This window comes from Chenopodium quinoa, unplaced genomic scaffold, assembly GCF_001683475.1.
Source record: "Chenopodium quinoa cultivar QQ74 unplaced genomic scaffold, ASM168347v1, whole genome shotgun sequence".
NCBI classification, from domain to species: Eukaryota; Viridiplantae; Streptophyta; class Magnoliopsida; order Caryophyllales; family Amaranthaceae; genus Chenopodium; species Chenopodium quinoa.
The window spans coordinates 5129339-5151140 of record NW_018743389.1 but is presented as its reverse complement, the minus strand read 5'-3'; the positions used below and the strand labels follow the sequence as shown (position 1 = coordinate 5151140).

Here is a 21802-nt window from a genome sequence, read left to right as displayed (position 1 = left end):
AATCTGGTGATAGTTGTTGTTTGTGGGTGGTTTTTGTGGTTCGTGGGTGGGTGTTTGTGGTTTGTGGGTGGCTATTTCGTGGTTCGCGGATGGTTGCTTCGTGGGTGGGTGTCGGTGGTGGTGGTTTTGGGCGGTTCGTGGGGGTAGTTTCTGGATGGGTTTGGTTTTTGGGTCTCAGATCTAGTGGTTCTAGGGTGGTTTTCGTGGTTCTTGTGTGGTTTTCGTGATTCTTAGGTGAATTTCGGTGGTTTGTGGGTGACTTTCGGTGATTTGTGGGTGGCGTGGATGGTGGTTCGTGGGTTCTGGGTGGCGTGTGGTGGTGGTGGTTCTGTGTGGCGTGTGGTGGTGGTTGTTTTGGGCGGTTCTTTTTAATTGTAATTGTTTTTTAATTTTTTATTTTTGATAATAGTTAATTACATGTTCATAACTTTCAATAATCATGTTTAAGAAGTTTTGCCTAGGAGTCCGCGCTAACCCCCTTTGTTGCAAATAACTGTTGACGGAGGTAGGAATAAAAAAAAATTCCTTCTTTAACCGATAAAAAATAAAAAAATAAAATTCCCAATGCAAATCTTATGCAGTTATGCTAGACTGCTACTCTGCTAGAGTGGGAAAACATTGAAATATTTAAAGCGGTTCCTCCTTCCTCTTTTTTTTTGTTTGTTTGTTTTATTTTTTTAATTTATTTTCTTTCTTAAAAATAAGTAATATTTCTGAAAAACCTGCCATTGGCCCTCTTCTTCCTTCCAGAAAATTTTCTCTTTCCTCATTGCTTTTTTCTTCAAAATTCAAAGATAATTTTTTCGCGAAATCTTCAAGATCTTCTTCAATCTCTCTCCTCTGATTGTAGATCTTCGTTAACCTAATTCAAACTTTCCATCACTTTCATTTCATATTTCATGGTTTAATTTTTTTGAAAAAAAATCTGGATTTTACGATATATTTTGGAAAAAAATTGAGAAATCTAGGGTTTTTTAATTTTTTGGATTTGCGGTTTGTGTTGTAACTATTGTAAATAACGATGAAATAGTTTGAATCGATGAAAAGCTGAAGAAATTTATTGTGGATTGATGTTTTGAATTTTGGAGAAATGAAGCGTGAGTTAGCGGCATTGGAGATGCAGTCTCCGGTGATTGGGAGAACGACTCGTTCGAGTAAGCGGCTTTCTGTTGGTGGTTCGAGTCCAGTTTCCGAGAGTTTAGTGTATAAGAGAGTGAAAAGGTCGACGGTTCGAGCAAGAAAATCGGAGGTCTTGAGTAATGGTGGTGGTGATAATGGTGCGGTCGAGATTTCAGAGGCGAGTGAAGGTGTAGGAGATCAAAATGGAGCTCATGATCCGCAACCGGAGGAGAAAATTGGAGTGCCGGAGGTGCAGGAGAGAGAAATTGTTGTGGCTGCTGGGGTGGATAGTGAAGTTGTGAAGTCAGTGTGTGATGAGGAGGTTAAGAATGTTTATGAAGTTTCGTCGATGGCGGTCGAGGAGAAGGGTGTCAATGAGAGCTCTGTAAATGGTGATGGTGATGGTGATGGTTTGATGAAGAATGAAGTGTGTGATGATGTGGAGGTGAATGGAGAGCTATTTGAGGAGCAGAATTTGGTAGCTATTAAGATAGATTATCAGGATGCAGTTGTTAATGAGGTGCATGCTAATGGTGGTAGTATTGAAGTTGAGAAAGTGTTGGAAGGAATTTCGACGAAATCTCCATTGAATGCTGTTAATGGTAAAGCCAAGAAATCCTCTATTGAGAGATATCCAAGGCGTTTTACGCGATCAGCATTGAAATCTAAGGTGGATACCGTGAAAATAGGGAATGATTATGTCGAGCAGGGAAATTCGAAGGCAGTAACGAATGAGGGTAATGGAGAAGTTTGTAAGGAAATAGTCGTCTATTCTGAAGCCTCAAGGAGTGAGAGTAATGGGGTAGTAAAGAATTCATTATTAGAGAAATATTCAAGAAGGGTTACTCGCTCTGCTTTGAAGCCTAAAGTGGATGATAGTACCTTGCGCTCTGTAGAGCCTGCCACTCTTGATAACAAAAAGGCGGTATCTGCTCCTCTAGATACGAAAATGGCGGTTGCTGTCACTTTAGATATAGAAACGTTGGTGCCTGTCAAGAATAGTGAGAATGCAGAGTGTGATGCTGGCAAAGATAGTGAAGAGCCTAGCTCAGCACCTCCGAGGAGGAAATTGGAGATGAAAATGTCAAAACAGATATCCCATGGAAAAGTCCCGAGCAATGTTCAGGAGCTTCTTGCCACAGGTTTATTAGAGGGATGTCCTGTTTATTATGATGGCGGCAAGGTATTATAACATTAACTTACCTTTCCTGCTATTCGTATATATAGAATATGGATGTTTCATTGATGTGGCATCTGATTTAATGTTTCATTTAGTTGAAGCCGTCTGCTTTCATTCCTTTTTGGCTATTTCCTCAAATATATTTGGAAACTAAATGCTCATAGATTTAGACTGTTTCATTATAGGGTTTGAAGCTGAATGGAAGAATTAGAGGTATTGGCATACTATGTTCTTGTGGATTGTGCAAAGGATGCAAAGTGAGTATTGGCAGTTGAGGCATTTACCATTATCAGCTATATAATATATAAATTCTTTGCTTATGTTAATTTATCTTGTAGGTTATCCCCCCCTCTCTGTTTGAGATTCATGCTTGTAACAAGTACAAACGGGCGGTACAATACATATATCTTGAGAACGGGAGAAGTTTAATTCATATACTAAAAGCATGCAAGAACACTCGTCTTAGTACATTAGAAGCCACAATTCAAAATGCTATTGGTCCTTTGCCTGAAAAGAAACTTATAGTTTGTCAGAATTGCAAAGGTGAGTTTCTACCCTTTTCTAGCTTTATTGAGATGTATCAATTTTGAATTTCAAAATGCATATCTCATGATGCTATGTCCTTTGTCCCGGGCTTTTTTTTGGTTTTAGAGCCATTTTTCTCCATGGATGCTGAAAGCTCAGAACCAGTCTGCAGCAAATGTGTTATGTTGAATCTGTCCTCAATTGGCCCAGTGTACTCAACTCGTAAACGGTGTAGGTCTGATTTTGAAGCTTGACAATTCTCTTCTGTTCTTGTAGGCTAGTTGCTCAATTATGCACCTTATATTTTTTTTTACTCTACTGCTCGTTTTTGCATTACTTATAAAATCTCTTTTTAAGCTAAGACCTTTGAGTTTGGAATAATAATTTGTACGTTAAACTGGAGAGCATGAGTGGGATTACTGTGTTTGAAGTCTGAGTTTGATAGTTTAACCTGCATATAGGCTCTAATGGACATGTGATGCTTGTTGGCTATGTTACTCGGACTCGGGTACCCATGTCTGACACGGGTACGTGTCTAATTGTCCAACTCGGCTATTTTGTGAAAATAGTTCTATGATTTTGAACAAAAATGAAGTGTCCAAGTTTCATACCCATATCCGAGTGTCGAGGGTCCGACATGGGTACTTGAGGTAAAATGAAGAGTTCGAGTAACATAGCTTGTTGGAACTATGAAGATTTATATTTTCAAAAGTTTTATGCTTACAAGTCATATTTCTTTTCCTATTACCATGCTCCTTTACGTTTTTTCAATTTTGAAACATTCATCATACTTGCTCCTTTAATATTGTCATACATGTTCTGTTATGAATAATAGTATAACACTATCTTAAATTCTTGGGCATATTAATGTAGACCATTTTCCTAGGAAGTGAGATGAGTGTGAGTGGTGGGCCTTGTATTTCATTCAACACCCTTGTACCCTTACCTTAAGGACTTGGACTTCGATTATAGTGTGGCAATGGATCATGGACTTTTGTGAACTACTCATGGTAACTCTTTGGCACTTGGCTGGGCTAACTACTGTATATTGACTGGATTACATAACATATTGGGCTTGTTTTGCTATGAATTAGTATAACTTAGGCATCATTAATGGCAGAAATTAAGGGTGAACAAGATACTTTCGAGAGGCGAATTCTCTCACAATTTGGCTTAGCTAAGCTAACCCAAAATACTCATTCAATGTAATGATCTCTCCCTAATCTTCTGTTATTTATATAGCAAACTCACTGCCTGCTTTCTTTCCAAGATACTCTAGCAAACTTACTATCATGTTGTAGTGTTTAGTTGAATCCTACAAGATGCTCTGCCCTCTTTCATATATCATAAACAGTTTCTGTAGGTTGATCACCTTTTTCAAGTTTCTATATCTAAAATACTTTTTCATCCTAAAAAAAAATTAAAATTAAAAATAAAAAAATAAAAATTAACTGATAAACTTTTTATCCAATTTGATTCGTTTTCCGTGGATCTATTAATTTATAAAGAGGCAAGTACGGACCATCAATGCTAATATTGACATGTCTGGTGCGTCCGAAGTCTTTCAAAAGTTTATGGATTTCAGAAGTTAGTAGAAAATGAGCCTTCTTTTTCTTTTAAAATTACCTCATTTTTTGCAAAATGGTTTAATTGTCTTTCATTCCAACCAAAATAGAAGTCTATTCATCTTGCCAGGAAGATGGTGGGCTCATATGCCTCCCCTTTGTTCAGTTCATTACTTGTTCATTCTGTGATTATTTGGAAAATTGAGTGACTATTACGTTTAGAGTTATCATTTTGTTTTTTTCCTTTTTTCCATCTCTGTAGTTTAGGGGTTATCAATCTCTTCTGTAAATAGTCAAACCACCATTCTGTCCTAGCTTTTTGATGCTGTGCTGGCCTCTTTTAAGGCAAGTTCAGTATCTCAATCTTCATTACCTTTATGTATAGATATATTTGTAAGGCTGCCCTGGTTCACGAACTCTTTACTGTTATGTTCTTTGGTTTTTCACCTCAAGTATATGTGTAAGACCCTAATTCAAATACCTGGAAATGTGATTTGGTCCAAAGATATGCAAAATAATTGTCATATTGTGGAATCTAAAACCTTGATTCATATCTGTTCCCCAAGGTAGTTGCTGCATGTTTCCGATTAGTGTGGCTTTGAAAACAGTCCTGAACTTGAGTGACTAAAAAGTTTTTCTATGTAGCTTTGTGATTAATTTAAAATTATCTTTTTTTAGAGTTTTCCTTTTTTTCATTTTTTCTTTGGCAAGTGTACTTCTAACTACATTTCATGACTTGTGTGCTGCTGCTGTTTATTCTTATAAACTAACATTTCATAAATTTACTGTTAGCCTTCAGCAGAGTTGGAATCCCTTTTTACACTCAGTTTGTTTGATGGAGAACTCCTAATACAGAGAGTTTTAAAGAGTTACTTTTCTGATCCATGTGTATTTGATGCTAATGATAAAGCTGTTAGAGTTTATCTTCCATGACTTTGCTGTCCTAAAATAAGTTTTCCGTTCCTGGGGGTCTTGTCTTTAAAAACCCTAAGTTTAATAGGACTTGCATAGTCATGTCGGACATGGGTATGTGTCCAAAGGTCAACTGTCTTTATTTTTATTTATTTATTTTTCTTTTTTATGATTCTGGTCCAAAATAAAGTGTCAGGTGTCTATATCCATATCCATGTCTGAAGTGTCAAGGATTTGACATGGGTATATAAGGTGAAATGTAGTGTTTGAGTACCATGGATGAAGACTTTGTCATATTACAAATAAAGCTAGGGGCAATGCCATGGTGGAACTTGGGTTTGACTGTAGAGAGGTTTGTGTATATTTTAAAATTCAGTTTTCATATCACTGGAGGAATATGTGGTTCATCGAATTGTATTGTGGAATAGGAATAAAAAGAGCTGTGTGGCTTATCTTGTTTTACTACCATCATTTCCTAATAATTGGAACATTTACTACTATAGGTGTTTTGAAAAAAGGTATCATTTTTCTTTTGTGTAAAATTTTAGAGCTTAAATTATTAACTTTACCCATAATTGGCCCACAATACTCTCTTGTTAGGTTTTTTGTGGCCTAAATTTCATAAGACCACACTTTTATTGTTAGTGGTTTATTTTGAATTATGAGCATATGGCATGCTTTAGAAATATCGTGCTTAGGTATGTTTAGATCAACTTATTTAAGTACCTTATTACTTGTTTCAGATTACTTCAGGAAAAAATTGAGAGCATTAGACCTTGTTGTTTTATTTGTGAGTTAGCATACATATAAGGTTAAAGTTTTGTTAAATGAGGCAATCAAATTAGACTGGATAAGTTAAAAAAAAAAAAATAAGGTGAATAAACATAGCCTTAGTATTGTGCTTATTGGAAAGATTCACGATTCCTCTAGATTAGCAAACTTTAGAGGTCCTGGAAAGATTCACGATTCCTCTAGGTTAGCAAACTTTAGAAAGGTATCTAATGATGAAATTTGACGCATTTTCATCAATTCAATTTCATGAATCTACACTTGTCGACTTACATCATTTATATATATTGGTGTTAGGGAAATAATTTGGGAGTGATCCACCAATATGATCTTTTAATGTTTCATCCTCCTAGACACTCTGTGTGTGGGGACACAATCTCCCTATTCACTACTACGTTGTGAGTTTTTTCCTACAATAGTGAGAGCCATAATTGTGTAATTCAAGCCTAATAATTTAGTGTTTTTGTACTATCCTACATTAGATAGTGGATATTTGAGTGCTTGTTATTCGTGTATGTTTTGCCTCTATTTGAGAATTTTTACCACGTTAAGTTCCATGTCTTGCTTATTTCTTTTCTTTCCTTCTCCATTTATTCTTCTCAATGTTTACATCTTTACTTTTGCTATGCACTCACAATGACACAACCCTAACGTTTCTCTCCTCTCCTCTTTATCTTCCTTTAATATACTTTTTTTGTATAATTTCATGGATTGATTTGTCCCTCTCTCCTTGCCTATATTCATTTACCAGATGCATGTGTTGCTATTTTAGTGAAGCGGAGGAAGTGTATTTTAATACCTGTGAAATATAAAGTGAAAAAAGGCCTGGTTGGTCTTGTGGTATGTCCTAAAATGGGCGAAAACTTCACCCTTTTTAGAAAATATTTATATTTTTAGAGAGAGTGACTACTAAATATTTTTATGAAAATTATTTATAACTTTTTATTTTTCAGCGGGGATCTTGGGATTTCTGGCTCCCAATATTTAGTAGTAGTCTCTCTCTCTCTCTCTCTCTCTCTCTCCCCTTGCAAGAGAGGCTGCTGAAACCCAAACTTTGACTGCATGGGTTGTATGTTGTTAGTGTATCATGAATCCTGCTATAAGCGGTGATCTCAAATTCCTTACTAATCATTAAGCAGCAAGAAATCTGGGATTGTTATATTTGGTTTTATATCTGTATGATTTGCCAATTTCCATTTTATTTTCTGACATGTTTTGTAATATATTCTGATGTATATAATGATATGTTCCTAGACAAAATCCAAGTTGGTTGGGTATTTTTTTTTTTGAATATGTGTGTGTGTAGAGCCACAAAGGGCAAAGGACTTAGACGGAATTTGATCCCGAGTCTTGGGTACCACCCCTCAAGACTTTAACCACACGCATTGGAGGTTGTTGTCCTATAGAATTTTGTGGGTGAAGTTTTGTTGTGTACCTTATAGGATCTTTTAATATAACATGACATTTGATGATGTCAATTTGGCAATAGGGCTTTAAATGCCAAAAAGCGCTTTTGTTATTGTTGCTGTTCCTGCTGCTGTTGCTGTTGTATCTACTAATTATATGTGTTCTCCTTTTTTAGGTCATCAAAGTTTGTTTTTCCTTCTCAATCAACTTCAGCATGTGACATGGCTCAAGATAGCAGCCCTAAAAATTCAATTGAAAAGTTAGTATCCCTAGTTATATCTTTTTATGATATTTTCTTGTAATCAGCTTGTACCTGACCTTTTAGTTGGGCCCTCTTCTTTTTCTGCTAGTGAATGATCGCAGGTAGTTTTACATATACATTTTTTTTTGCTGTTAATCTTCCATATTACTCATTTAGTTATGTTTTTACCATAATGTTGGATACTTTTATGGTAAATCCAGCTCAGGTGAAGCAATTCTTACTCCAAAGTTGCAAACTTCTCAGGCTGATGTGCCTTATGGTGTGCTTCAAGGCAGAAGTCGAGCAAAATTAGTAAAAAAGTTCGTACTTCACGTTAATTCCTAATTTTTCTTTTGTTCAGCTTATGCTTTCTTTGTATTATTTACCTTTTAATATTCAGTGGGTTGCATATTTTGATGCAATATGAATGTGTACAGGTGTTACCGTAATGGCCTGTAACCTCACATTTGTTTGTTTCTTTGGTGTTTACAGATCAGCAGGTGCTTTTCTTACGCCAAAATTACGCAGCAGTTCAAGGATTGGAAGAATTTCAGAAACAAAGATGTCCGAGGAAATAGTAAAAAAGTATGGGTTACCTTCTAACTTTTTTCAGCTTTCCGCATGCTTACATAATCACCTTTGGACACAACACAACTACAAACCAAAATCTCTGTTGCCATTGTCAGGGTGTAGACTCTAGAGTGCTCTAAATGCATCTAGCCTTACTCTTAATTGGTCAAGACTTTTATAATGTAGTCATGGAAACTGGAAAGTACTAAAAGTAAGTGATATTTTCATCAATTTTGAAAATAGTAGGCAAGAAAAGGGGATATGAGTGCAGAGTCAATTTGTTGATATTGTTGCATGTGATTGACTGGCCTATTTTGGAAAAGTAATGTAGCATAATTAGCTGTCACAATTAGCTTAAATAGGAAGGAAGGAAGTCGGATTGAGAAATGCTATATACAGAGGTGATCAGTGAAAAAAAAAATCTTGACGAGTGTTATTATTGAGTGTTACCTTTTATACTCTGGGAGAGAACAAAGCCTCTCTAAAAGATTATATGATGGTGATGTCAAGCCCAGGATTAGCTTACCCATACTTATTAATTCCTCTCCGGTTTTTTCTTTCTATCTTTTTATGAGACAAATCTTATTTCTGATTATCCTAATTTTAGACCCAAACACCCAAACCCTATATTTCAACTCCCATTTTTCAACTCTTCAGTTGACAGGAACCGCAACTCTATTTGTTGAACCTAACCTTCATAGCAAACAAATCTACACAGGCTGTGACTACTCAATTCAGTTTTCAACCGAACCCATTCCCTTTATTAGTCTACCCAGCGTATGCAACATTTTTCTTCTCTGCCCTTATTTAACCAACAGACGTACACTTTTAACTCCGAGGAAGACCTGCAGCTCACACTGGGTTCAGTTCTGGCTAGTTCTATCAATGGAATGCTGACCAACATCGTAGATTCTGAGAAAATGAAGCTGACTACTATCCACCATAAGGAAAAAGTAGAAGTTTGGGTGGCCGCCTGGCCGGTAAAGTAATAGACTGGTCTATTGGGGAGGGATAATATAGGCTGTTCATATTTAGTTGTTAGAATTAGCTTGAAGAGGAAGGAAGTCAGTCAGATTGAAAAATGCTATATGAAGAGATAAGCGAAAAAAAAAATCATGATATTATTATTGATTGTTTCCTTTAGTATTTGTTTACTTTTTGAGGGAGAGCAAGCCTCTCGAAAGCTTATGTTGTCTTTTATTAGCTATTTTTTTTACAGAGATTAATCGTGGTCATCTTGTTCATTTATCTATAATTTTGATTTTCCAATATGTTACACTGTGGTAAACCACAATGAGTTCATATAGAGAATACTTGCGAGGAAGATTGGGGGGGATACATTGCTTTGAATCCTTTTGATTAAAGTTGATTATAGTGAGAACTAGTTTTGGATGAGGTTATTCAAATGTTAGTTTTTCTCTTCATTAGTTCATGTAAATGCATGTGCCGTTAGTCTTGGGATTTGAGTCTGACTAAAAATAGACATCTTCTTGAATATTAGCCATATTTACTAAGTCTTAGGATTCAGGGAATTCAAATTAGACCATAAAGAAAACTCCGAACAACTTTGGAAATAAATAAACTTATCCAAGTCTACTTTTTGACCTGATTCAATGTTGGTTCTTATACCAAATCCTCAATAAAGCTTTCATAGGCTGAAATGTGGGTTTGTCAATTTACTTGGTTCACTTGGCTGATAAATTGGCTGCTTTTGTTACAAAAATTAGGGAATATATCATGTAAAGAAACTTAAAACTATTTTCCTCAATTCCTGGCATCTATTATATTGAATTTGGGGATGGAATGAATTTCAATAGGTACCGAAAGAAACCTGATTTGCCAGAAACTGTTGCGCTTTGCTTGTAAGGTTTTGAATCTTTATGTATCTCAATTATAACATGCAAAAGCACTTGAATGAAAAATACTACCTCCATCCCGGAACAATCAAATCAGTTTGACCAGTGCAAGATTTTACGCAAAACAGTTGACTTTTTATTTTATTGTGTGTAAGTTGGTAGTGGAGTATTTCTTAAAATTCTTTATTATAGTTAGCGGGAAGTGGATCATTGCTTTTTGAGGGATGTGAGTGAGTATATTACTATTTTCACTTTATTTTAGATAATATGTAATAGTAAATAAAGTGGTCTCCGCATAGAAGTAATAAAAAAATAGTGTGTCTTTTCCTTTTATAGAAGTATTGCAGGTACTAGGAAGGTTGATAAGCTACTGCTATGGCTGATGTCAGCTTGTGAAATAGGCTGTCTAGTGCTTTTGCTGCATGGAAAATTTTGTTAAGTATTGCGCTTTTCATATAAGTATTTAGTTTCTTTTGCACCATCACAGTTACATATCTTATTCTGAGTCATTGCTGAAAAGAATATGATTGGCTGGGTCTCTGGGTGAGAAAGGTGTAAAGTGCTTTAATATTAATTGCTTTTGCATTGAGTATTTGATTCTTTACAGAGTGGTTGAATGAAACAAAGGTTCTGTCCCAATATGATCGTTTTCTCTAAGGAAATAAACCTCCAATTGGGCTTGGCTTGCATATTTTAACTTTTGGGCCTTTTGTAGTTATCTAGTGTTGCTTACTCTTGCCTACCTCAGTGGGCTGATAAATTTATTCATTACTCAGATTTTCTGTCAGCCCCTTTTCTTGTTCCTCAATCTAGGTTTTTATAATCAGCATAAGTATCGCTATTTCTTTCTAACATTGAATCTCCCTAATTGTTGGAAAAGTGTGGTTAGTTAGCTATGGCAAGGTAAGAAATCTGCTATCTACTAGGTTTATTCTTGGGTACAATGTAATTTTCATCATAGCATTAAGCGTTTCTCTGAAACATGAAAAAAATTACATCAATCATTGTATTTTTCATCATTTCAGTGCACAAGATTCATCTATGTCTCCAAAGACTTGTATCAGTCCCGTGGTGGGAAAATCTGCAGGAACTAAGGATCACAAGAAATTGAAGAGAAGGTATGGATCATACATTCAGCTTTATTCCAAGTTTGCATCTTTGAAAAATTCATACATTTTGCTGTGATGTCTATGAATATGATTTGTTTTATCAATTTGAAGTAATTGTTTGGATCTGATTCTTTAAAATTGTTTATCGGTGTGATTAACTCATATTACAGTAAGTCTTGGTGTGTGATTTGATTTGTTTCCCTTAATAGCATGGATCTCATCTAGTTTGTCAAATTAGGTCATCTAAACTAGCCTTGTCTCCGAAGCCTTCACCTGGAAATGCTTGTGCAAAAGTTAAAACAAGGTACATGTTTGAATTCCCTTCAAGGATAAGTGAAATCATCCCTGCAGGGTTTTGATTGATTTGTTTTTGACTCGAAATATTTTCATCTTGTTTGTTTAGGTTAAGAGAAGAAGTTCTGACACCCAAGCCTTCTAAAACTCCCACAACTCTTAAATCTTCAGAGAAGAAGACTAGTGGGAAAATTACAAGAAAGTATGTCCCCTCTCCTTTTTCTTGCTAATTTATATTGTTGTAGGTCTCAGACTCTCAGTTAGAACTGCCATGCTTGATGTTTTGTATGAGTAATTGTCATATCTCTTTAAATCACGAGCAGCTATATCTATGTGAGCTCAACTGTGATGTTTTATGTTTTGTTTTCATGCGCTGATTATACTTTTTTGTTGTTCATTTGACTTTTATGTTCAGAGATCTTCGGCTGCATAAGTTGGTTTTTGAAGATGATGTATTGCCTGATGGAACTGTGCTTGGCTATTATGCTAGAGGGCAGGTTAGTGTAAATTGGGATCAGTTTTAGACTTCCGAATATTGCTGCAATCTTTCTAAGTTTATAGGTATATACTTTTTTTTTTTTTTTTTAATAAATTGTGCAGAAATTACTGGAGGGCTCCAAAAAGGGTTCTGGAATTCTTTGTAATTGCTGTGATACGGTGGTGCGTTGTCTGCCTTTAATTTGACCTTCAATATTGTCATTTTCTTTGAAGCTTGTTTTTTCACATGAAATATTATTCAGGTTAGTGCTTCGCAATTTGAGGCACATGCTGGTTGTGCTTCACGCAGAAAACCGTAAGTTTCATTATAGCATTTTGTGGCTTCTCATTTGGAGTTGTATTGTGTTTTTGCTCAACCCTTTATCCTTGTGAATGATGACAGGTATTGCTATATATACACATCTAATGGGGTTTCACTGCATGAGTTATCGGTAACCCTAATTAAAGATCGTCGTCATTCTGCCAAGTACAATGATGACCTGTGCTCTATTTGTGCTGATGGTGGGAATCTTCTTCTTTGTGATGGATGTCCAAGAGCTTTTCATACGGGTAAGCTATGTCCTATATGTACTTTTTCAACCTTGGGCCTTGAGGGATGAAAGGCAATGCTTTTTTTCTTCTTTTCTTAAGGATTCTGTTAATAATAAATGTTCTTTATGTAATAGAGCTCATTCAGCTATCTGAAATTCCAGCAATTTGTAAGTGATTAAGAAAAAAGGGGTGGCAATCGGGTCGGATAGGGTCACTTTCAGATTTGTGTCACTTCGGGTTTGGGTCAAAAATCCCCAACATGAACCTGACCTGTCTAACTTTTCGGGTCAGAATCCCTGACCCTAACCTGATTTGTTCGGGTTCAGGTCAACCTGATAACAACCTGCTTTGACCTGATTTTGTTAACTATGTTTATTTTAATATAGAAAGTATTAAGGCAATAATTATGACTTTTACTAAAATTTTTCACCCCATTACGTTCATTCGTAATGTGAATTTTACAATTTAATATGGTTATATTTAATATTCATATTAAACTGGAATCTACAAAATACAATTTTAGATGAAATATGAAGTTACATTTTCAAAATATAGCAAAATATGATCAATATGAAGCTTTAAACGCATAAATTTTTAAACCATGAAAAAGCTCTCAACTTGCATGTCCTGCAAAAAAAATTAGAATAATTAAAAAAAAAAATAAAAACAAAACAAAACAAGGATGAAAGGAAAATTCGACATCAATCAATAGAAAAACAAGTAAAGGACACAAAATCAGGGAAAGATAAAAAGAACGAACAAACACAAACGTTTAAAAAATTGACAAAACCAATATATTCAAACAACAGAGAATTTTCAACTAAGGAACAACGACCAAAATAAAACACAACAACAACAACAACAACAACAACAACAAAGCCTAAGTCCCAAAAATGAATTTAAACAACATTAAAAAGAACGATGCGAGTAAAAACGAAGTTTTACCTTAAGTTGATAAAGATTTGAGTGAAAATCTGAGTGAGAATCTCACTTAAAGAAGTTGAGAGGAATTGGTCAGAGAGAAGTTATGAGAGAGGAAGAATGAAAGATGTGGGCATGTGGCAGTGGGTAGAGAATTGAAAATTTTAACGATGTGATTGTCTTCGTTTTGCTATGTGTTACTTGCATTTGAAGTTGTCAAAGCTTTTTCATGAACTTATGAAAGCTTTTTACCACGATTTGATGAATTTGTAAACATGGGAAGTACCCCTTAGAAATCACGAGGATGATTTATTATTACTATCTCTGATAGTCCATTCCTTTTCATGTCTGTTTTTTTCACCTCTCCTGAATTTTTGTACTCTCAGGAGTTAGAACTTAAAAGGATAGTACATGCATCCAAACCCTTGTGGACTTATTTAGACATGATGGCATCAAAAAGTAGATATGCAAAAAGTACTTATTAATGGGCCAGCCCAGTTATACTAATGGATAATGTTTATGTGATTGCCTAATGAGAGCCTCTTATTGTGTTTGTCTCTCTTGGTATGATTTTGTCTTGGCATGGTTTTGTAAAGAGGGGTGAATACTTCATGTTTTTCCGATTGATTAAACAAGAACCTTAGTACCTTACTGTGGATGTTAGTATAAATCCATCATTGCCCTAATTTTTTGTTGATTACACTTGTATTTGGATGAGGTGTGGACTTGGTTTATATACCTCAGTGGTAAAAGAAAGGCTGTTTGCATGCACTACTTGATTCATAACACGGCAGAGGTTTTGTTTCTCTCTGTTATGTTGTGATACTGATGTTCATCTTCCTTTCATAAGTTGGTGTAGTTTCATAAACTATCACTGGTCAAGTATTCATGACTTTCGGTTTCCTTCCTAACAGTTAAATGCATGTGTTTAGTACCTTCATGTCATGATATTAGCCATATAGTAACTTGACCTCTATAATTGTTGTGTTCTGTGCTTTTATATATTTTTTTTAAACGCAGAGTGTGCATCTTTGCCAAGCATACCTCGTGGAAAATGGTATTGTAAATACTGTCAGAATATGTTTGAAAGGGAGAAATTTGTTGCGCATAATGCTAATGCGCTTGCTGCTGGAAGAGTTAGTGGAGTTGATTCTATAGAGCAGATAACAAAGCAGTCCATTCGAATTGTCAACAACCTTGCATCTGAAGTTAGTGCCTGCATATTGTGCAGGTACTACCAATCTTTCTTTTCGTGTTTTTAGATGATCTTTAACATGCAAGTACAAGTAAGCTTATATGAGAAGGGTCAATGGTGATTACTTTTTAGTTTTTTGTTCAGTTTGCCTTTTATATCCCTTTTCATGTGTGTTATGCATGGATGTGGATGTTGTGGAGTCAAACAAATGCCATGTCAACCTGATAATATAACTTGTTGAGGCTATTTCCTGATAAGTTGTGGGAGGAGTGGCATGTGTGGATGAGTTGGTTTTGTCAATGCTGCATCTATGCACCTGTTCTGGCTGTAAGTTCAGGCCAAAATGAATATTTTGATCATAACTTAAAGCTGAATGTTAGCATTAAGCTTCCATATTTTGGGTTTCTCATGATAAGAAGAGATTTGCCTGTAATTAGGATCTTAACTTTTTAGTATTTCATTAATTTGGGTTGTTATGTATGCATGCCTATAACTTTGCTCTCTTTAAAAATTGATCTTATGTATGCTATAGTGCATTTAACTGTAGTTTGTGTGAACTATATCTGCTACAGAGGTTTTGACTTTTGCAAGACAGGATTTGGGCCTCGTACAATTATCCTCTGTGACCAGGTATCTTTCTCATTTCATTGTTTTTTCTTGTGCCTAAACCATTACTATTAACTTAGTGGTCCAAGCATGTCTTAGTTTGGGTAAAATCTTTATTATGAGCTTGGCTTCAAATTTCGGATGCGATCTCAATGTCAGTGGTGTTACTACTTTTGTGGGCCATGTGAACAATTTGCTGTTGTGAGACCTGCGACCTAATATCTCAGTCATGCTTAAAAACCTTTACAATGCAGTGATGCTGTCGGGGATTAATACCATGATTCTGGGCATGTCTGTTCAGTTGGGTGCCAGCTTTTCTTCACTCTTGGTTTTAATTTAAAACAAAATTGTGAAATACCCTCAAATCATATACAATGAAATTCTGGCCAAGATTTTGCTCAAATGGCCATATGGACTTGGTGGCATGTGGCAATTCTCTAGGGTTTATATATGTATTATCATTTTTAGTCCAAGGTTAATATATTTTGTGCGTAAAATCCCCTAATTGTGAATTTGTATCCTTCAATCTTCTGTGATATACCAAGGGAAGAAAAGAAGCTTCATTAGAGACCAAACTGTGGCATATGGCGGTTCTCTAGGTTTTTTAATTTTTTTTTTATACATCTATTCTAAGTCTGAGCTTCTTTTGTTTTGTGCATAAATTTCCCTAATAGCGTACTTGTATCCTTCAATTTTTTGAAATATTCCATGGGAAGAACAAACTTTCTCAGCACCCTAACCTTGGGAAAGTGGATAACTCTTAAGAGTTTCTGAAGATCCTCTCTGACTTCATAGCTTGCCATGTGACTCATGCCCTTCCATCCACTGCCCCTTGTGTGTCATTACTTTCCTTTTGTGCTGGCTGTTCTTTCTCCTCTTTTTTCCCCTCACTTTTTTCTCTTTTATTTTTTAATTCTTCTTTGCTACTTCCATTTCTTATTATTTGCAACGATTTGACATAAAGTGTGAGTAGAAAATTTCTAATCGTTGCAAATAATATGAAACAGAGGTAGTATATGTTTTAAAGAAATGTTCATGTTGGAAGCCAAAGCTGCCTTCTTGTGCAGAATCCTCTACCATTGGGGAGCAAGTGCTCAAATTTCTTTTCCCTTTAAGGCCTTGCTCAGATTGGTATCCTTTTTTTTTTTTTTTTTTTTTTTTTTTTGTTGGGTGGGGGGGTGGAGGGGGAGGTTTATTTTTGTGGGAATTAGGGGGTAATTTTTCTTAAGAAATAGGGTGGGCATGTCTGGGAAATATTTATCAGAGTAATCATGACTTGTGTTTGGTGTTGTGGTTTCTATGTCTCAAATGAAAGGATGAAACCCTTTTATAGAGATCCAAGTTGAATGTGATGCAACAAACTCCTTAACTGCTTTACATACAACATTAGAGGAAAATAGAAAAGAAAATTTCATTTTTGTGTGACCCAAAAAAAAAAAATTGGAATTCAAAGTGGAAAATAATTTGAGAAAGATTTAGAACCCTTATAGCAAGCAAAATTTGATTATTAGAAGTCAGAATTCTCGAAAATCAAAACATAAAAAAGAAACAATATATTCAGAGTGCAGATAAACTTGAACTCAGAAATGATAAATTATCAAAGATGAAAGTAATGGTTTAAAATGACTTCAACCATGGAGGATCCATGATCCTTGAAAATACAAAAAAGAAAAAGAAAAATAATTGAAACCAAAATATCAAAATTTGTAATCACCATGAAGGTTGAGGGATAAAGATAAGAGGAAGGAAGAGATGAGAAAGAAAAGAATGAAGATGGTGTCAGACAACCAGTCAAAATAGCCAGAGGAGGAATAGATATTACGTGTTTGGAATAAATAATAATGGTTCTTTGGAAATGAAAAGCCCAAAAGATTTACTTTTATGGATTTATCCAGGTGGATGTTTCAATCTCACAATAAAATATCCCCATATTTGCTACAACTCATTGCTCACAGTCCAGGCGACCTCTTAGAGGTATAATAGGCATTAGATTTCTGGGATTAATTCTTGAATTTATTGTCTGACTTGATTTCATTTAGGGTATCACTCCTTGTTGCTCTCTTATGAGAGAGTGATATGCATTTGCAATATTGACGCCCTCCCAGTCAAGGAGGCCCGTTAGGTAGAATATGCATTAGATTTTCTGGATCAATTCTTGAAGCAATTTAGTCTGTGATTTGTATTCATTGAGGGTAACAATCTTTGTTGCTTTCATATGATAGACTGATGCGTATATTTTCTGTATTGACAAGGGAGGGGTGTAGTTTTCATGGATTTACTGAAGTCAATAGTTAATTGCAGATCAGATGGAAAAAAAGGTTGTGAGTGTGGAATAACAATATCAACTGTTGGGGGTTGGAACCAACATGGTGCCCAACTAGGTAGTGAACACATACACAAGTGTGCTCGGGGATGTGGGACATGTTTTATATGCCTGTTTATGTGCCTGCTTTGTAAATTTGCATCGGACTGGAGTTCCATCGATTAAATGAATAATTGAATGTCAAAGAATTACCTAATAAAATTGTGAATTGAATGCTTTTGAAGTAGAGGCTATAGTACGATTTCTATTGAGTTTTCCTTTAGTCTTTGATCAAGCTGTTTGCTTATTTAAAATTAATTTTGAATTCTTCTCTTGTCAGTGTGAGAAGGAATATCATGTTGGTTGCTTAAAGGATCATAATATGGCAGACCTTACGGTATGCATCCATCCAATAATATCATACACATCTTATGAATTATCTCCTCCTTTTCTTATCTGCAATTTGATTCAAGCTTGAGATGATGGTGTCATCATGGTTCAGGAATTGCCGGATGGGAAATGGTTTTGTAGCATGGATTGTAGAAGGGTTGAATCTTCTTTGCAGAATCTTCTGGTTCGAGGAGTTGAAAAGCTTCCTGAATCTCTTGTGGATATCATCCGGAAAAAGAACATGCACATTGGTTCTGATAGTGGATCTGATTTGGAAGTAAGCTGGAGACTTCTCAGTGGAAAGGTTGCATCTCCTGAAACTAGACCTTTGCTCTCGCAGGCTGTAGCTATTTTCCATGTAAGGCTTTTAGGTGCCTTTATTAAGAATGTCTAGATTATTCTAATAATGTTGTTCTGTGTTGACTTTATGTTTCATAGGTGTACTTGTGTAGTATGACTATGGAAAATTAATTGTATTCTATCTTCAAGAATAGAATTTTTGGGCTTGTGCTTCTTTATTAGAATTTCAAATTGTATATGATTATGGCAATGATATATAGGTGTTTTTTTTTTTTTTTTTTTTTTTTTTTTTTTTTTTTTTTTTTTTTTTTTTTTTTTAAAAAAATAATCTTCTTAGTTCCTAAGCTCTTTTCTTCATCCTTCAGGAATCTTTTGCCCCAATCATTGATGTGGTGTCTGGACATGACCTTATACCTGCAATGGTTTATGGGTAGGCACTTTTTCCTTCTAAAATGAGTTCCAATTGCTGCATTATATAGGTAAACCTTAACCTAACACGATTGCTTTGTTAAATTCAATTCTTTCTGACAGGAGGAATGTAGGTGGCCAAGAATACGGAGGGATGTACTGTGCTGTGTTAACTGCCAAGTAAATAAGCTCTCTTTGTTATTCTATTCAACACATTATGATATTGTGACCTTTTGGCAACTTGACTTTTTTTTAAATCACTACGTGCAGCAAAGTGGTTGTATCAGCTGGAATATTCCGAATTTTTGGTCCAGATGTTGCAGAGCTCCCATTGGTCGCAACAAGCAGTGGTAATCATGGCAAAGTAAGTAGTCTACTGAGAAGTAATGACTTGTCTTAATTTTTTGTACCCTTTGGTATGGCATCACCTCCACCAGTAATGATATCCATCCATTATATTTAGGTTATTTTAATATTGAGATCTGTTGCTGGTGTGACACTACAAGTTTAAGTTTAGCTTTGCCCCCACAAGATGTCCAACTAAATTTGCAATTTTCAAGTATCAATAACGTAAAATACTTTTATCTATTAGTCAGCCACGCTTGGCAATGCATTACTAATTAAACCATTAAATTGTTACTGGTACACAATTATAGATTTTAATGGTCAAACAAATGTCTTGGCATGCATGAAAAGTGCTTGTGAGGGAGTTATAAAGACTAGTCAGAGAAATTCAATAAAATATAGTCCTTGGTCCTGCCTAAAGTAAACACACTCAAGATCAGGGAAGGTATGGGGGACTAGATCAAATGGTCAGAATCCCAGTTGGATTAACTGTATTGGTTTAGAAGTGGTATTGTTTTCTATCAAGGGCCCTGTTCTTGGAACATTTTAGGCCCTGTTTCTCGTGTCTTGTCACTTTTTAATTGTTCTAAAAACCACCTTCTCTTATTGATACACTTGAGCATTAGGTTGCCTTGAACCATAATAATCGTCACTTTTTGCATCCTACACTCTTGGTTGTGTTATTACTGTATCCTAACCCTCTTTTTACAAGTTTGCACATCTAATGACTCTTCCTCATCTTTATTCTTTAATACATCCTATCTATGGAGACATTGTCACCTTAATTTATCAATTGCTTTATAAACTATGAATTATTAGGTTGCTTCCAACTCAGCTAAAAGTAGGCATCTCTTTTACTTAAATTCATCCTTGAACTGGTGATATTGCACCTTCATAAGTTAGGCATTTCCTGATAAAGTGATTAGGCGTTCTGAATGTTCATCAACCTTCTTGTAGGGTTATTTTCAAACACTATTTGCATGCATAGAGAGACTCTTGGCATTCCTTAAAGTTAAGACCATAGTGCTTCCAGCAGCAGAGGAGGCAGGATCTATCTGGACAGATCGTTTTGGTTTCACAAAGATGACGCTCGACCAGGTAAAACTTTCTGAATGTTTGTATTTTTACCTCCAATCTTCTACTGTATTGACATCAAATAACAATGCTTACTATTGCTGCAGCTTCGTGAATTGAAGAGAAATTTTTGGTCATTAGTACGATTCCAGGGAACCTCTATGCTTCACAAGTTGGTTCCAGATTGCCGTGAATGTGGAAGTCTAGCTGAATAGTTAGCTTGTAAATTAGCAGAACTTGGTAGAAGACCACATTCTAGGGAATCCAATTTACCCGTATACAGGCAGGGATTTCATTTTTCGTTGATTATTTAGAGTAGATTTCCAGTTTTAGGATCTGTTTTTCCTTTAAATTTATGAAGAATGGTTTAATTATGGGCACATTCTGTATAATTTATTTTTTTACCTTTTAACGGTAGCAAAAGCTCTGTAATTAATTATGCTTTTCAGCTATTTGACAGTTAAGGTCAGTTTTTACAGTAAAAAAGAAGAGAAAAGAGGAAAGGAGGGTAGGGGGAGAGTTGATGGATGGGTTGTATTATTGTTTAATCTCCTGGATTGTGGAATGGAGTTGTTTTATCTCCTTTAGTTTTAAAAATAGTGCAAAAATTTTGTTCAGCTGCTCAGCAATTTTTGAGCCTATGATAAAGTTGTGTTTTGCTGTGCAAAATGCTGATAGCTGTTGCATGGGTCAACTGATTTATTTATTTATTTTTTATTTTTTGAGTATGGTTCATGATGCGTATTAAAATGGGCCCTTCGACAATACTACGCTCGCGGTTTCTTTTCTATTGTCCTGTTTTACTTTTATACGTAGTATCATAGTTTTCAATGTACACTTTTAAACATAACTGTATTCAAGTACTTGCATGTTATATATAAAATACAAAAAATTTAGTACTTGAAAATTATACATTGTAAATTTGTAATGAATCAAACAGGTATGACGACTAAATGTTATTTTCCTTTATAAATTCTTTTTGGAAAATTGATTTCATTTGTATTCAGACAATAAAAAAGAAACGGAGTGGATTATGATTTTTTTTTTTCTATATTAATGGGTACAAATTTCTTATAGATGATAGTTTACGTAAGCTAACGTAGGCCATAAATATAAGTACTAAAGTATGAGCTAGTTTTCTTCGAAATGAAAAAAAACAAGTATTACCAGGAAAGATTTACATTGAGATCCATTCAATTACTTTCATTTATTACCACTTACCAATTAGGACGTCAAGAACTTAGTTGACATAGGTTATGTTTGGCAAAACTAGCGGTAGCGGGTAGCTTTTAGCAGTCGAGTAGCGGGTAGTTGTTAGAGTAATGAGTAGCTGTGAATTAGTAGTGGGTAGAGGTTAGTTGTCAATGTAGCGGTTAATAATGGAGTGTTTGACAAAAATTGCTGTTGAAATGCTAAAAAATAGTTTAAATATATGCATAATATTTAAAAAGTAAACAAAATTTGTCAAAAGCTACCCGCTACCTTTCAAATGCTAATATTTAACGTTTGACAAAAGCTACCTAAATGGTACCTCCACCACTAACCGCTACATGACACGTTACCTTACCAAACACACTTAATTTTTTTTTACTAATGTTTTAATTTGATCCACACGCTAACTGCTACCTTAAATGCTACTGCCAAACAGGGTCATAATTGTACTGA

At 35.2% G+C, this 21802-nt stretch overlaps 1 protein-coding gene across 1 annotated transcript; it reads left to right on the top strand.

The window, feature by feature from the left end:
* The first annotated feature begins 14 nt into the window (after positions 1-14).
* Positions 15-20831, top strand: LOC110738482. Its single transcript, XM_021918893.1, has 23 exons — positions 15-2302; positions 2485-2556; positions 2638-2842; positions 2951-3059; positions 7673-7756; positions 7960-8058; positions 8231-8323; positions 11190-11282; positions 11512-11577; positions 11677-11769; positions 11983-12064; positions 12168-12227; positions 12308-12360; positions 12448-12614; positions 14538-14748; positions 15285-15342; positions 17961-18017; positions 18123-18368; positions 18676-18740; positions 18842-18898; positions 18989-19082; positions 20021-20161; positions 20245-20831. Exons 1-23 carry the CDS (start codon positions 1091-1093, stop codon positions 20350-20352), a joined length of 3525 nt encoding a protein of 1174 aa, XP_021774585.1. The 5' UTR covers positions 15-1090; the 3' UTR covers positions 20353-20831.
* Positions 20832-21802: the final 971 nt, after the last annotated feature.

Coding starts and splice junctions, on each gene's coding strand:
- LOC110738482 (XM_021918893.1), top strand. CDS start 1,091: ATGAAGCGTGAGTTAGCGGCATTGGAGATGCAGTCTCCGGTGATTGGG. Junction 11,283..11,511: donor CACAAGAAATTGAAGAGAAG/GTATGGATCATA, acceptor TTGTCAAATTAG/GTCATCTAAACTAGCCTTGT. Junction 12,615..14,537: donor TCCAAGAGCTTTTCATACGG/GTAAGCTATGTC, acceptor TTTTAAACGCAG/AGTGTGCATCTTTGCCAAGC.